At 40.7% G+C, this 17925-nt stretch overlaps 1 protein-coding gene across 2 annotated transcripts in view; it reads right to left on the bottom strand.

The window, feature by feature from the left end:
* Window positions 1-17925, bottom strand: part of RNF13 (ring finger protein 13) — a 99534-nt gene that overhangs the window by 22450 nt on the left and 59159 nt on the right. For both annotated transcript variants that reach the window (XM_044290374.1, XM_044290376.1), the window contains one exon: window positions 12622-12709. In XM_044290374.1, the coding sequence (XP_044146309.1) occupies window positions 12622-12709 (88 nt within the window). The remainder of the gene's footprint in view (window positions 1-12621; window positions 12710-17925) is intronic.

The following is a 17925-nucleotide window of genomic DNA, read 5'->3' as shown; positions in this document are numbered from 1 at the left end:
CAAAAGTCTTCGCCTCACTGTGCGTGCAGATGTGCTCACACCTGCCTGCTGCCATTCCTGAGCAAGCTTTGCACTGGTGGCACTCCGATCCCGCAGCTGAATCCTCTTTAGGAGACGATCCTGGCGCTTGCTGGACTTTCTTGGATGCCCTGAAGCCTTAACAAGAATTGAACCTCTTTCCTTGAAGTTCTTGATGATCCTATAAATTGTTGATGTGCAATCTTAGTAGCCACAATATCCTTGCCTGTGAAGCAATTTTTATGCAACGCAATGATGGCTGCACGCGTTTCTTTGCAGGTCACCATGGTTAACAATGAAAGAACAAGGATTTCAAGCATTACCCTCCTTTTAACAGGTCAAGTCTACCATTTTAACCCAACCTGACATAATGATCTCCAGCCTTGTGCTCGTCAACATTCTCACCTGAGTTAACAAGACGATTACTGAAATGATCTCAGCAGGTCCTTTAATGACAGCAATGAAATGCAGTGGAAAGTTTTTTGGGGGATTAAGTTAATTTTCATGGCAAAGAAGGACTATGCAATTCATCTGATCACTCTTCATAACATTCTGGAGTATATGCAAATTGCTATTATAAAAACTTAAGCAACAACTTTTCCAATTTCCAATATTTATGTAATTCTCCAAACTTTTGGCCACAACTGTACAAATATGTTACTCCACCGGCAGATAATGAGATAACAAGTGAATTAAAAAAATAAAATTAGAGAAATAAAATTAGAGAAAATACTGATCTAAAATGTAAAATAAACTTTTTACAAAGACAAAGTGCATTACATCTAATTATGCTATTTGCTTCAGACTACAAGTGTACTGCCGCACGGTGTGGCAGTGTTGTGCTTTGGATGCATCCGAGTACAGAGTGACCGTACAAGTAGCAAAGCTATCAAATTAACCAATTACAACCAAATTATTTGGTGTTCTTGGTTACCCACAAAATGGCCTTTAATAAAAAAAAAAAAAAAAAAAAAAAAAAAAAAATGAATTAGTCTTACCGGTATTTCCCTTTTTAAGAAACCTCCATGACGGCACCTTACAATGAGATTATCCTCCTCCTCCTCCTTTCAGGCAGGGACAGGAAGCTTCAAAAAGGGCCCACCTCCTTGCCATCCTCAGTGTCTTCTGGACTTAACAGGCCCTAAAATTTCAACATTCATACCACACAACTTCCATTCCTTAACTTGGAACAAAAGTCAACTAGCTATATACATTAAACACATGGTGCAGTCATGTAGGTTTCGTAAAAAAGGGAATTACAGGTAAGACTAATTCAGTTTTTCCCCTCACTTCCATGACAGCACCTTACAATGAGCACTACCAGATAATAACTTAGGGTGGGACAACCGCCTGAAGAACCTTTCTCCCATATGAGAGGTCCATCTTAGCATCAATATCCACCCTGTAGTGTTTGACAAAAGTATGGGGATTGGGCCAGGTTGCAGTTTTACACATTTGATCTAGCGAGGCGGATGCCTTTTTTCCGCCCAGGATGTCGATACTGCCCTGGTAGAATGTGCTTTTAAACCAGGGGGAGATTCCTTTCCCATTACTTTGTAGGCTTCACAAATGGCCGATTTTAACCAACGTGCAATGCTTGCTTTAGAAGCTTTTAGCCCTTTCCTGCCCCTTAGGAACTGAATTAAGAGGTTTTTTGATTTCCTCGAAGTTTTAGTCTCCGATAAATATTTTAAGACCTCTTTTTACGTCCAAACTGTGGAAAGTTCTTTTCATTTCAGACTTGGGGTTTTCACAAAATGAAGGAAGGATAACTTCCTGCGTCCTGTGAAAGTCGATGACTACTTTGGGTAAAAAGACGTTATCAAATCGCAAGATAATTCTGTCATCTAACAGTTAAGAAGGGTTCTTCAACAGAAAAAGCTTGTATTTCATTAACCCTGTGAGCCGAGGTAATTGCAACAAGAAATACCGTCTTGAGGGTCAAGTGCCTAATGTTCACCATTTCCAAAGGTTCAAATGGGGGATTAGTGAGCCCTGAAAGAACTAGGTTCAAATCCCAAGTGGCGACTAGGTCTTATTCTAGGTCTAAGGTCTCATGCACACAACCGCGCAGTCTTTTGCGGTCCGCAAAAAACGGATGCCATCCGTGTGCCTTCCGCAATTTGCAGAACGGAACAGGAGGCCCATTATAGAAATGCCTACTCTTGTCCGCAAGACGGACAAGAATAGGACATGCCTCATAATTTTTGCGGGGCCACGGAACGTAGAAACGGATGCAGACAGCACTCCGAGGGTGCTGGGTTTAAATCCCTTGTTAAATCCTTGTAAAAAATCCAGAATTGATGGAATGTTACCCACTGTAGTTGAAGGATTTTGAGAACATCTAGAAATTTTTTCCAGCTTTTTTGGTATATCCCATTAGTCACTCCTTTCTTGCTGGCTAGCATGGTATTGACTACCGCATCAGATAGGCCCTTAGATTTAGAAATTAACCTTTCAGGATGCAGGCTGACAGGTGTAAACTTACTGCTTAGGGATGGAATATCAGGCCTTGTGTTAGAAGTTCCTCGGACCACGTTAGAACCCAGGGTTCCTCCTTGGTCATTCTTGACAGAAGTGGATACCATGATTTCCTCGGCCAGTTTGGTAGTATCAGGATTAATTTCGCTCTGTCCTCTTATCTTCCTCAAGACTCTAGGAATTAGAGGCAGTGGTGGGAAGCAATAAGCTAAATGAAAACTCCACCGGATCACAAGAGTGTCTGTTCCCGCACTTTTTGTCCGTTGGATCCAGCGAGAAGTAAACTGGCAACTTTGCGTTGTTTGTTTTTGGCAGTAAATCTATTTGTGGAGTACCCCATCTTTTGCCAAGAGTGTTGAATATCTCCTTTTTTAGACTCCACTACCCTGGATCCAATTTTTTGCGACTTAGATAATCCGTCCTGGCGTTGTGTCCCTTTTAGAAAGACTGCTGATAGAGAGAAGACATTTTCCGTCCAGAAGAAAATCCTGCTGGTTAAGGTGTGTAAGATTTTGCTTTTTGTTCCCCCCTGATGGTTTACGTATTCCACTACTGTTTTGTTGTCTGATCTGATCTGTAGGTTGTAACCCTTCAACTTCACAGATAAATACGATAGAGCTTCCCAAACCGCTTGTAGCTCCCGGTAGTTTGAAGTCTGTCTCCTCTGGACTTGAGACCATTCCCCTTGGGCCAACATACTTTGCAGATGAGCCCCCCCAACCCCAGAAGCTGGCGTCCATAATGAGAATTAACTGATTCCTCACAACCCAAGGGACTCCTATTTTTAAAGTTGTGCATTTTTTCCCCACCATTTTAGGCATAATAGGATATCCCCTGGGATTAGAATCAGCTTGTCTAATGATTCCCGAGTTCGATCCCAAATTACGTAACATTTGTCTCTGAAGGGGTCGAGAATGTAATTGGGCCCATTTCACTGCTGGGATGCATGATGTAAGGGAACCGATGAGGGTCATAGTTTGATGGTATGGTATTTTTTCCCCCCCTGAAAACTCTTATTTGTGATTGTATCTTGTCCTCCGGCAAAAAACACATCTGATTGACTGAATCCAACAGTACGCCCAGGAACACTATCTTTTGCGTGGGAAGAATCTGGGATTTCTCCCAATTTATGATCCATCTCAGGTCCTTCAATCTGTCTCTGGTTTTCAAAAGATTGTTTTCTAGGTCTATTTTGATATCACCCACTATTAAAAGATCGTCCAAGTATGGTATTAAGACGTTTTCTTTTCTCAGAGGCGTTAATGTTTCCAACATAATTTTTGTGAAAAGTCTGGGCGCTGTCGTTATACTGAAGGGAAGAGCCTGAAATTGGAAGTCTTTTAGCTGGCCCTGAATCCACACTGCTATTCTTAAGTATTGCTGGGAATCTTTGTGAACGGGTATATGGAAATATGTGTCTTTTAGATATATTGATGCTAAAAAAATACTCCTTTCTGTAGAACAGTGTTTCCCAACCAGTGTGCCTCCAGTTGTTGCGAAACTACAACTCCCAGCATGCCCGCACAGCCAAAGGCTGTCCAGGCATCCTGGGAGTTGTAGTTTTGCAACAGCTGGAGGCACACTGGTTGGGAAACACTGCTGTAGAACACTGACCGTGGATTTGATAGATTCCATTTTGAATCTTTCATATTTTATTGACTGGTTTCATTTTTGAGGTTGATGATTAAACACATTTTTCTGCTGGGTTTGGGTACCATGAATACCGTGGAGTAGCAACCCAGACAGATTTGATTTGTCAGTACTGGTACCAGAACTTCCATCTGGACCAAGTCCAGAATCCCCTGCTCCAGACAAAGTTGAAGAGACCCTGAGCTTTGGACTGGAGTGCTCACACATCTTGTGGGGGGGGGGGGGGGGGGGGGGGTAACCTTGAGAAAGGGAATCCTGTAACCCTGGCAAAGAATATATATCAACCAAGATTTTGGTGAATTTTTTTCCAGGATTCTACAAACTCTCAATCTTCCCCCCACCGGATCTCTGGCGTCATTTCTTGGATGAGTCATTATCACAAGAGTTGAATAAAATCCCTTTCCTTTATTTTATTTGGTAGATTTCAAACTGTTTTCCCTTTTTTATTTTGAAACAGATTCGTTTTTTTTTTTTAATAAAAAATTTAGTTTATTTTCTTTTTAATCTTCTGGGAAACTTTTCTTTGAATCAGAAGCGTTCTTCAGTATTTTTTCTAAATATTTCCCAAAAAGAAACTCTCAGTAGAAGGGAATATTACATAAGCTGGCTTTGGAGCCAAAATCCTCAGACCATGATTTTAACCATAGCGCTCTCCTAGAGCTATTGGCCAGAGCCGTTGTCCTTGCAGTAAGCCTGATTGAGTCCGCCGTAGTGTCAGATAAGAAATCCACTGCCTTTAACAGTAGTGGAAAGAAATCTGCAAACTGTTCATATGGTGTATTTGATTTTAATAAGTCTTCTAATTGCACCAACAAGCTTTTCAAGGATCTAGCTACAGAAGTGGCCGCAATATTAGGTTTGAAAAGTGATGCAGCCGCGTCCCAAGTTTTTTTTGAGATTTGCATCCACTTTATCCATGGGATCGCGTAGAGATTCTGTATCCTCAAATTGTAATGATGTACCCTTTGCCAATTTGTAAAGGGAAACATCAATTTTAGGACAATTTAAGATTGTATTTAAATCATCGACAACGGGCAGTCTCTTTTCAATGGTTCTAGACAAGAAGACCTTCCTATCCGGGTTTTTCCATTCTCTTAAAATTAAAGGTTTTTTTTATGTACCGGGAATACACTCTTTTCCTCTAAACCTGAAAACATTTTGTCCAGAGCAGACCTCTGAACTTTCTTTTTTAATTTCCATTGTGACTGACAGCTTTTAACAATTCATTAATGTCTTCAGAGGAAAATAGATCCAGAAGAATAGCCCCATCAGGACCCCAAATGTCGTCACCCGCCGGGGCAGCCAATAGGATCCAGAGGAACTCCTCTTGAGTGTCCGGATGCCACGGCTGCGCCTCCTTACTGGCGCACAAGCAGGGAGTAATGACTGCAGCAGGCACACAGAGAGAGCTTACTTGCCCAAGGTAAGCTCCCGGCACCCACAAATGCTGGCCCAAGGTAAGCTCCGGGTGCAGTTTTCCGCTTCTTCAGTTGTTCTCATCGCCCCCGAACTGAAGCACAGGGACTCCTCCATAGCGTTTACAAACTATGGTGCAAAAATGTGAATTTACGCACTTTAACTTTCTGAGCACCTGTCATGTTTCCCGAGGTTCTACAATGCCCAGACAGTAGAAACACCCCACAAATGACCCCATTTTGGAAAATAGACAAAAAATAAAATTTTACATGAACTCACCATACCCCTCACGGAATACATTGGGGTGTCTTCTTTCCAAAATGGGGTCACTTGTGGGGTATTTATACTGCCCTGGCATTTTAGTGGACCTAAAGCGCGTGAAGTAGTTTAGAATCCAAATGTGTAAAAAATGCCCTGTGAAATCTTAAAGATACTCATTGGAATTTGGGCCCCTTTGCCCACCTAGGCTGCAAAAAAGTGTCACACATCTGGTATCGCCGTACTCAGGAGAAGTTGGGGAATGTGTTTTGGGGTGTCATTTTACATATACCCATGCTGGGTGAGAAAAATATCTTGGTCAAATGCCAACTTTGTATAAAAAAATGGGAAAAGTTATCTTTTGCCAAGATATTTATCTCACCCAGCATGGGTATATGTAAAAATACACCCCAAAACAGATTGCCCTACTTCTCCCGAGTACAGAGATACAACATGTGTGACACTTTTTTGCAGCCTAGGTGCACAAAGGGGCCCAAATTCCAATGAGTACCTTTTAGGAGGGAATTTTTAGACATTTGGATTCCAGACTTCTTCTCACGCTTTAGGGCCCCTAAAATGCCAGGGCAGTAAAAATACCCCACAAGTGACCCCATTTTGGAAAGAAGACACCCCAAGGTACTCCGTGAGGGGCATGGCGAGTTCCTAGAATATTTTTCTTTTTTGGCACACGTTAGCGGAAAATTTCATTTTATTTTTTTCTCTTACAAAGTCTCATATTCCACTAACTTGTGACAAAAATTTTATTTTTTTTACATGATCTCACCATGCCACTCAAGAATTACCTTGGGGTGTCTTCTTTCCAAAATGGGGTCACTTGTGGGGCATTTATACTGCCCTGGCATTTTAGGGGCCCTAAAACGTGAAAAAAAGTCTGGAACATAAAGGTCTAAAAATTTTTACGCATTTGGATTCCGTGAGGGGTATGGTGAGTTCATGTGAGATTTTATTTTTTGTCACAAGTTAGTGGAATATGAGACTTTGTAAGAAAAAAAAACAAAAAAAAAAAAACAAAAAAAATATGTCAATTTCCGCTAACTTGTGCCAAAAAAAAAAAAAAAAAAAATGGCGTTAGGCGGTTAACACTAACAAATGCCGCCCGCCCCCCCCCCCCCCCCCATATTCCGGGCCCCTCACACTAATTCTACTTACCTATCTCCCTGAACCGCCGCTTCTCCCTGTGTGCAGATGAAAATATCCAATGTCGGATGGGACAGGGGCAGCCAATGGCAGGCGGTGACAGGGATGTGCCTCCCTAGCGCATTTCTATGCAAAATTGCAATCTGATGATTGCAAGTTGGGGTCCAATTAGGGACCTACTGTAACAATAAAAAAAAATAAAAAAAGTTTAAATTTTTGCAGAAATAAAAGAATTGAAAAAAAAAAAAAAATAATAATTCTAAAATCACCCCCTTTTCCTAAAACCAAAGTAAACAAAAAAATTTAAAAAATAAGTCCGATTTTTCAAAGTTCGTCCCACCAAAAATAAGCTATCACATCTCCGTAGACGTACAGTTTTTCAGTATTAAAACACAGCAAAAACTACACACATGTGGTATCACCATAAAATCGTACTGACCTGGAGAATCAAGAGCACAAGTCAGATTTACCACATAGTGAACGCCATAAAGGCAAAACCCGTAAAACCGTGGTGGAATTGCGTTTTCTTTTCAAATTCCAACCGATTTGGAATGTTTCCTGCTTACCACTAGATTGTATGAAATATATAATAGTGGCATTAGAAAGTACAACTTGTTGCGCAAAAAAAAAAAAGTTACGGCTCCGCAAAAACTAATAATTGCTGCATCAGGAAAAGGTTCAATAAAATGCAGTGTGACCAATTGCCTTCAAAACTCACCTAATTAGTAAGTAGAGTCCACCTGTGTAATGTATTCTCAGTATAACTACAGATGTTTTATGAAGTTATTAGTGAACATTAGTGATGAAACAGCATCATGTAAACCAAGGATCACACCAAACAGGTCAGGGATAAAGTTGCGAAGAAGTGTAAAGCAAGGTTCGGTTATAAAAAAAAAAAAAAAAAATCCAATCTCTGAACAGCTCACAAAGCACTGTTCAATCCATCATCCAAAAATGGAAGAAGCATGGCACAACTGCAATCCTACCAAGACACGGCCATCCACCTAAACTGACATCTCAGGCACGTAAACACTAATTAGAGATGCAGCCAAGGGGCCCCCAGTCACTCTGGAGGAGCTGCAGAGATCCACAGCTCCAATGGGAGAGTCTGTCCACAGGACAACTATGAGGCTGGGTTCACACCTGAGCGTTTTACAGCGCGTTCCTACGCGCTGTAAAACGCTCAACAAGGAGAAACCAATGATTCCCTATGGGAATGGTTCACACTTGGGCGTTTTACAGCGCGTACGATCGCGCTGTAAAACGCCCGACGCTCCAAAAAGTACATGAGCGACTTTTGGGGCGTTTGTGGCCATAGGACACTGTAGTGAATCACACAAACGCGCGTCAAACGCGCGTTAACTATTACAAAAACGCGCATAAAAATGCGCGTCAAAAACGCGCGTAAAACGCGCGTTTGCGCAACGCTCAAGTGTGAACCCAGCCTGAGTCATTTACTCAAAAAACCTTTGGCTTTAAAGTGTCAAGAAGAAAGCCATTTTTGAAAGCAAGCCATAAGAAGTCCCATTTTCAGTTTGCCACAAGCCATGTACAGGTGAAACTCGAATACTTAGAATATCGTGCAAAGTTAATTTATTTCTGTAATGCAACTTAAAAGGTGAAACCAATATATGAGATGGGCTCATTACATGCAAAGCGAGATATTTCAAGCCTTAATTTGGTATAATTTGGATAATTATGGCTTACAGCTATGAAAACCCCAAAGTCACAATCTCAGTTTACCCTTTGCTCAGGGGGTATAGATTAATTAGCTGGCTAGAGTGACATTTTGAGCCTAGAATATTGAACTTTTGCACGATATAAAAATTTTTCGAATTTCACCTGTAGGGGGCATAGCAAACATGCGGAACAAGGTGCTCTGGTCAGATGAACCTTTTGGCCTAAGTGCAAAACGCTGTGTGTGGCAGAAAACCAACACTGCACATCGCCCTGAACACAATGTGAAACATAGTGGTGGCAGCATCATGCTGTGGGGATCCTTTTTTTTTTTTTTCTTCCAGCAGGGAAGCTGGTCAGAAATGATGTGAAGATGGCTGGAGCTAAATACAGGGCAATACTGGAGGAAAACCTGGTAGAGGCTGCAATAGACTTGAGCGGAGGTTCTCCTTCCAGCAGGACAACGACCCTTAACATTCAGCCAGATCTACAATGGAATAGTAGATCAAAGCATATTGATGTGTTAGAATGGGCGAGTCAAAGCCCAGACATAAATCCCATTAGGAATCTGTGGCAAGGCTTAAAATCTGCTGTTCAGATGCTGTCTATCCAATCTGACTCAGCTTGAGCCATATCGCAAAGAATGGCCAACAATTTCAGCTTCTATATGTGTAAAGCTGGTAGAGACATACCCCAAGACTCCAGATGGCGACCAAAATAGTCGCCAATGCGACTTAGAATTGAAAAATGGCGACAAGACTTTGTTGCCTTGTCGCCATTTGCACCTAGACCCTCCGGTGCTCTGCCTCAAAAAAAAAAAAAAAAAAAAAAAAAAAAAAGCCATGTGTATCACCATGAGGAGACGGCCATGTGCTACGACATGGTGACAGAAGTCCTCTCCATACTGTATTGTGCAGGGCATGTGATAGATTATTATTTATTCTGTATGTGATTTGTCTGTTTAACCATATATTTAATCACACTTCGCAAATCTTTTTTATCACTTAGCCTGTTAAGCCTATTTATTTATTCTCAAATCATCACATTCAAGTTAAAACTACAAACACGAATTGGCTTCTTATAAACTCCTGCACCTTATAATCCACATTCATGACTTTTAAATTAGACATAGTCAACATTTTCGAGCAAAATGAACAAGAACTGCATATGAAATACCCTTATGGTAGACTGCAGATTAACCAGTTTTCACCAACGTTTTTTGGTCTTCTCAAAGCTCCGTTTTAGAACTTGTCCCGTAAATTGCTAGAGTTCCAGAAGGAGATTATGGGGCGGGGATGTGAGGACATTAAAAAGGCTAAAAAGTGCCAGTTATGACATTACATATCTGATGGTTTGAGAGGGCTAAATTCTAAGAAAAAAAAAAAGATAAAAAAGCTCATCTTAAAAGGTAATTGCTTTTTTTAAATAAAATCCGAGTTCTACGCTCACTTTAAGCTGCTTTCTCAAAAGCATTGGTAATCACATTCGTTGGGCAACTCCTAATACGAAAACGCTGCATTCATTATTGTGATTGCGTCAGGAAAGTACTATATTCTCTATTGCCTCAAATACAAAACCTGCCCATAAAGGCAGGGATTTGTGGGTGTACTGGGTTTTCTTTCAAAAGGACCACGCTGCACCCGGACAGAGCTGAAAAATCCTCTTTTCCCGATTTTCACAGGAATTTCTTGAATATGGGTAAGCGATCAGCTCACTTAAGTACACCTCTCCTCCAGGTAACCTTATGAGAAATCAAGGTGCCATCAATAGTGAAGTACATTCACACGAGGTTCCAACTGCAAGATTTTTATTATACTTACAAGATGGATAAAATCACATGCGGTGTATACAAATCAATTCACCCGACCCGGGTTTCGCTTTGTGAAGCTTCGTCAGGGGTATCTACCTTCACTATTGGTGGCACCTTGATTTCTCATAAGGTTACCTGGAGGAGAGGTGTACTTAAGTGAGCTGATCGCTTACCCATATTCAAGAAATTCCTGTGAAAATCGGGAAAAGAGGATTTTTCAGCTCTGTCCGGGTGCAGCGTGGTCCTTTTAAAGACAAAGTGTCTATAGATGTGAACATTGCCCACTTCACTACTGGAATTCGCGACGCACAGAAAGAAAGGCAACGTACCTAAGGCTATTTTATATATTTCATATATATTTTATTTGCATTGTGTGTACTGGGCGATTCCTAACAAAAAATGTGTTGGCATTTTTTTACTAAATCCCTACCGGTCTATCTCCTACGTCAGAAAAACTAGTGTAGGGAGAATGACCTTACATGCCACTGCTGTTAAACAACCATATATCAAAGTTATTTTAATGGAAAGGGAACACAATTTGAAAATGTATTTTCTTTGCACCTTGGTGTTATTTAAAAATAAACAAAAAATTGTGGCAAAGGCTATATATATATATATTTTTTTTTTTTTATTTAATTTTTTTACATTTTCCATGGCACAAAATACAATATCAAATAATATGTATAAAATAAAGCCCATGTACAGGATCACTGAAAAAAGCAGCAAAAATAAACCAAACCGAAAAAAAAAATTGAGCTAGTTAACTACCATGTGTTTTAGACTATAAGATGCACTTTTTCCACCCAAAAGCGGAATGGGTAATGACAGCATGCAGCAGGCACGGGGAGTGATGATGGAAGCGCTCCAGGTGCTGGCTTTACTCGCTACATGCACTAAGATCTGACGCTGTACGACATCAGGTCAGAATGCAACATGGGCCTGCAGAGGACCAATGAGCAGTGAGTGGCAACGCGGTCCGGAGCAGGAGAGGAGAGTTCATTCATTTATTTTTTTGTCTAATGGAGCTTCGGGGGTCTGACCTGATGAAAAATATATTTTTTCTTCATATTTTCTTCCTCTATATCCTAGGTGCGTCTAATAGTCCGAAAAATACAGCAATTCACTTGCGTACTCCAAGTGTCATGATTTATAGGGAGAGGGGGTGGAATTTTAACCTGGTCATACATATTCAGTAGCTGTTGGCCGAATGATCGTTAGGCCGACAAACCTCTCCCCTAACACCTTCCTGGCTTCCCCATACACATTTGGCTCGGCCAAACATCTATGTGTATTCTTTGGAGAGAGCAGAAAAAGCCACTGCCACACTTCTGGAGACTTACCTCCTGGAAGAACAAAAGCATCTGGTGAAAATATGAATTTTGCCCGATCCTCGTCTCCCCCGACATGACCACCAGTCAGGGGAGAGTCGGGAGCTCCCCACACAAATCAGAGTTCTTAACAGGTTTGGCCAACAAAAGACTAATGTATGGTCAGCTTAAAGATCAGTTTTCATGGGCTGATTGGGAATGAAAAACGCACACACACTCGATGTTTGCCTCATGTCCTCGAACATCTGAGAAACGTGCAAACACTGGTTGTCTGTCCCTAAAAACAGTCGCATTTGTCGGCAGAGCATTGCCCTGTGTAAACAATATGCAAACTGAATTGAGGAAGAGAGATTGTAGTGCACATTCAGGGTTGAACTGCCCGGTGTAAATGGGGACCTAAATCAATTCATACTGCAGATAAACTTTATTAATTGTATTATTAAAACACCCAAAATAAAAATATGCAGTTAAACATTTTATTCAACCAAGTTGGAATCAAATTGTGAAACAAATGGACCACAAAAACTAACTGGTAACTCAGTAAGAAGCATATCTTTTTAATAAATGCCCAATCCACCACTGCATGGGAGAGGCTTGCCTTATAAATACATAAGTCACCATTCTATATCCTAATATATATATATATATATATATATATATATATATATATATATATATATATATATATATATATATATATATATATATTTTTTTTTTTTTTTTAGGGGAAATGTGTGAACAAAACATAACTATGAACATTCACAAGAACAATTTCTGAAAGCCACTTGCATTTTGATAAGATGGAAAACTGCATACTGTACATACCATCATTGGACCCCATGCTGATAAGGTCATCAGAGTCGACATTGTAAACCACTGCAGCCTTGTATCCTGCTTTCTGTGCATTCAACACCTAGGAGGAAGCACAATCCATTTCTCACATCTGCACGGGTGAAATTAGGTTTACTAGAATGTACAGTGGGTTTTGTCACATAATTCTCAACTGTTAGATTTAAGAGAGGATTTTTTAAAATATATGAAATGTGTCAAAACGCTGCACCAAGTAAAAGTAGATAAATCACATAGGAGTAGAAATCATACATAACCCAATGAACTATACCCAAACAATAAAATCAAATAAAGACATAGGCCCCGATTATTTATGCCTTCACCGTAGCTTCAAAAAGTTGAAGACTGGGTCTTTTGCGACTTTTTTGCTTTTTTACACAACATACTCCAGTTTGAAATATGGCAGGAAAGTGGGTCTGGATAGCTATGTTAATGAGTTTCACTCCAGATTTATCACAAACTGAAAAAAACAAAAAAACAAAAAACAAGCAAACAGGTTTTGTTCACCATTCACCAAGCAGCATTAATGACAATTTTATCAAAATTATAGTTTTTTTTTGTTTTGTTTTTTTAAATGCTTTTCAAATTTTGCACAATAACACTTTTACAAAGTAGTTATTGGGTTACTGCATTGAAAGATCCATAACATTTTAACTTTTCCTATCTACGGAGATGTCTAGCAGCTTACCTTTTGCTTACTTGCAGTTTTAGGCTACATGCACATGACCGTGTGTGTTTTGCGGTCCGCAAAAAAACGGATGATCCGTTTTTTTTGCGGATCCATTGTAATAATGCCTATCCTTGTCCGCAAACTAGAAAAAAATAGGACATGCAATATTTTTTTAGCGGAGCAACGGAACGGACATACTGATGCGGACAGCACACGGTGTGCTGTCCGTGTTTTTTGCGGACCCATTGAAATGAATGGGTCCACATCCTATCCGCAAAAAAATGGATCGGACACTTGAAATACGGTCATGTGCATGTAGCCTTAATGTGTGCCATCACCATTTATTGCATTTTTTTGGTAATAGGAATAAAAATAAAAAAAGTGTGTGTATGTGTGTATATATATATATATTTATATATATTTATATTTATTTATATTACAGAAATAGGCAATATGGGGTTTATATTACTTGTTTTTTTGTTTTTGTTCCATATTGAAATAAATTAGGCTGTCAGATTTATAGTAACAGACAAAAGAGGAAAAACTTATATTTGTATTCTTATTCCATGGTTTTGGATAGAATTATATTTTTGCAACTATGTCCATGAAACCGTTAAACGGTTCCAGGAAAGTGTTTAAATAGGAGCTTGTGGAGAAGGGCCAGCATTCCTGAAATTCCATGGCTAGCCTGATAGACACCGTCCCACCTAAAGACAACCCACCCAAAGAACTTTTAAAACAACATCACCACACAAAAACCGTGTTAGCAGCTTACACTGAAATCTTATATGCAAAATGATATAGTCCAAGGTCTAGTGAGACAACTAAAAGAACAGTAATGCTCTGTATGCAAATGAAAATTAATACTGCATCAGGGTAAATCTCTGCAGCATTAATCTGTCAGAGCATATCTGAATACAGTCTGTAAAAATGTCATGAATATGTTGCAAAGGAAAAAAAAAAAAATTCAGATTTTTGGGAGAGAAACACAGCCCAATAAATTTTTTTAAACAAATTTGACCCCTGCAAAAATAATTGAATAATCCAGAATACAGGTCCTTCTAAAAAAATTAGCATATTGTGATAAAGTTCATTATTTTCTGTAATGTACTGATAAACATTAGACTTTCATATATTTTAGATTCATTACACACAACTGAAGTAGTTCAAGCCTTTTATTGTTTTAATATTGATGACTTTGGCATACAGCTCATGAAAACCCAAAATTCCTATCTAAAAAAATGAGCATATCATGAAAAGGTTCTCTAAACGAGCTATTAACCTAATCATCTGAATCAACTAATTAACTCTAAACACCTGCAAAAGATTCCTGAGGCTTTTAAAAACTCCCAGCCTGGTTCATTACTCCAAACCGCAATCATGGGTAAGACTGCCGACCTGACTGCTGTCCAGAAGGCCATCATTGACACCTTCAAGCAAGAGGGTAAGACACAGAAAGACATTTCTGAACGAATAGGCTGTTCCCAGAGTGCTGTATCAAGGCACCTCAGTGGGAAGTCTGTGGAAGGAAAAAGTGTGGCAGAAAACGCTGCACAACGAGAAGAGGTGACCGGACCCTGAGGAAGATTGTGGAGAAGGACCGATTCCAGACCTTGGGGGACCTGCGGAAGCAGTGGACTGAGTCTGGAGTAGAAACATCCAGAGCCACCGTGTACAGGCGTGTGCAGGAAATGGGCTACAGGTGCCGCATTCCCCAGGTCAAGCCACTTTTGAACCAGAAACAGCAACAGAAGCGCCTGACCTGGGCTACAGAGAAGCAGCACTGGACTGTTGCTCAGTGGTCCAAAGTACTTTTTTCGGATGAAAGCAAATTTTGCATGTCATTCGGAAATCAAGGTGCCAGAGTCTGGAGGAAGACTGGGGAGAGGGAAATGCCAAAATGCCTGAAGTCCAGTGTCAAGTACCCACAGTCAGTGATGGTCTGGGATGCCATGTCACCTGCTGGTGTTGGTCCACTGTGTTTTATCAAGGGCAGGGTCAATGCAGCTAGCTATCAGGAGATTTTGGAGCACTTCATGCTTCCATCTGCTGAAAAGCTTTATGGAGATGAAGATTTCATTTTTCAGCACGACCTGGCACCTGCTCACAGTGCCAAAACCACTGGTAAATGGTTTATTGACCATGGTATTACTGTGCTCAATTGGCCTGCCAACTATCCTGACCTGAACCCCATAGAGAATCTGTGGGATATTGGGAAGAGAAAGTTGAGAGACGCAAGACCCAACACTCTGGATGAGCTTAAGGCCGCTATCGAAGCATCCTGGGCCTCCATAACACCTCAGCAGTGCCACAGGCTGATTGCCTCCATGCCTCGCCGCATTGAAGCAGTCATTTCTGCAAAAGGATTCCCGACCAAGTATTGAGTGCATAACTGAACATAATTATTTGAAGGCCGACTTTTTTTGTATTAAAAACACTTATTTTATTGGTCGGATGAAATATGCTAATTTTTTTAGATAGGAAATTTGGGTTTTCATGAGCTGTATGCCAAAATCATCAATATTAAAACAATAAAAGGCTTGAACTACTTCAGTTGTGTGTAATGAATCTAAAATATATGAAAGTCTAATGTTTATCAGTACATTACAGAAAATAATGAACTTTATCACAATATGCTAATTTTTTTTTAGAAGGACCTGTATATGATAATCCCTCATCTATCAGCTTGCATTAAGCACATTTGTTCTCCTTTCTCTCACTTATATAGCACCAATATATTCTGCAGAACTTTAAAGACACGGCCATCACTTGCTGTCCCCAGTGGAGCTCACAATCTAATTTCCCCATCAGTATGCCTTTGGAGTGTAGAAGGAAAACCTTGCCCTTAGGCTAGTTTCACCTCTGCGGCAGGGTGATCCGGCCTCCAGTTCAGGCAGAGAATGCAGACACAAACTGCAGTGGTTTCTGTCCAGACAATTCTCAGCATTTTTGCCAGATTTAGGCCGGATTATAGTTAACGGAGCCGGCGGGCAATCCACAGTGCCGAATCCGAAGAACTCCAACCAAAGTTCTCTGCCAGAACTGGTGCCGCAGATGTGAAACTAGCCTTAGGCTGAGTTCACACGAGCGTGACAGATTTGGTCCGGATGCGTTCAGGGTGCGTTCAGTTAAACTCGCACCATTTTGCAAGCAAGTTCAGTCAGTTTTGGCTGCAATTGCGTTTAGTTGTTCAGTTTTTTCCGCGCGGGTGCAATGCGTTTTGATGCGTTTTTCACGCGCGTGATAAAAAACTGAAGGTTTACAAACAACATCTCCTAGCAACCATCAGTGAAAAACGCATCGCACCCGCACTTGCTTGCAGATGCAATGCGTTATTAACGCAGCCCCATTGACTTCTATGGAGCCAGGGCTGCGTGAAAAACGCAGAATATAGAGCATGCTGCGATTTTAAAGCATTGCAGAACTGATGCATGAAAAAAAACGCTCATGTGCACAGCCCCATTGAAATGAATGGGTCAGGATTCAGTGCAGGTGCAATGCGTTCACCTACTGCATTGCACCCGCGCGGAAATCTCGCCCGTGTGAACTCAGCCTTAGTCAGATTTCAACCCTGGAACCCAGTGATGGGTTCTTGGTCACCCCCTCTTACCAAGGCCCTTCTTCTATTTAAGATTTATGGAGGCCACTGTGCTCTTGAAGACGTTCAGGGCAGCAGAAATGTTCAGGGCAGATAAATGAGAGGCTCCGAAAGCAAGTCAAAGCAAAGGGTCTGAATACTTCTGTCCATGCGACATTTTCGATTTTTACTTTAATAAATTTGCAAACATTTTTTATAAATGTTTTCATTTTTAAGGCAGATTCAGCGCAGATTGATGGGGGGGGGGGGGACTTGCAACTTTGTAGTAAAAGAAAAAATCAACACTACAAAATGTGAAAAAATTAAAGGGTCTAAAGACTTTACGAATACACTGTATATCCACATAAGCCATCAAAGCAAAAAGGGGTCCCCTAGCAAAGATCAAAACACCACACCTTTACGTCCTCTGGAGAAGGGCATCTTTTACAGATGTGAAGGATAAAAGTTGTCCCCTCTTTTTAAGGGTCTCGCAGCAAGGAATGCTACAGTGACGCACCTTTCAGCCCCAGACCCTTGCTCCTAGATATCCCGTTCATTTATCCGCCAATAAGCTGAACAGAGGCCTAATAAAGTATTCTGCGCAGCTTAAAACAAGTCTGCATATAAATAGCATAAAACCTACAGCAGCGAGGACTGCGGTGGCACAGTTACTGAACAAGTGTCCATAGAAACAGATTAACAGTGTCTTGTGCCCATAGAGATCTCTGTGGCTTTACACATTCTGTCCCCATGTAGCCCACTCACATCATTAGAATAATAAAATATTCACTGGAAAAAGAAAGAATACAATGAGCCAGACCTGATAAAATGTATACTGCTTAAAGGGATATTCTGGTTGTTGGACGTTATCCCTTATACACAACATAGGGGATAACTATTACATCTGTGGGGGTCCTACTGCTGGGACCCCCACCGATCAAAAGAACGGGGGCCCCGTATTCCCTGCAGCCTACTGTCTAATGTATATGAAATGTTTACCAGCCGTTTGTTCGGAATATGTCAAGGAGGGGAA

This window comes from Bufo gargarizans, chromosome 4, assembly GCF_014858855.1.
Source record: "Bufo gargarizans isolate SCDJY-AF-19 chromosome 4, ASM1485885v1, whole genome shotgun sequence".
Classification (NCBI taxonomy): domain Eukaryota; kingdom Metazoa; phylum Chordata; class Amphibia; order Anura; family Bufonidae; genus Bufo; species Bufo gargarizans.
This window is presented reverse-complemented; position numbering and strand designations above follow the sequence as displayed.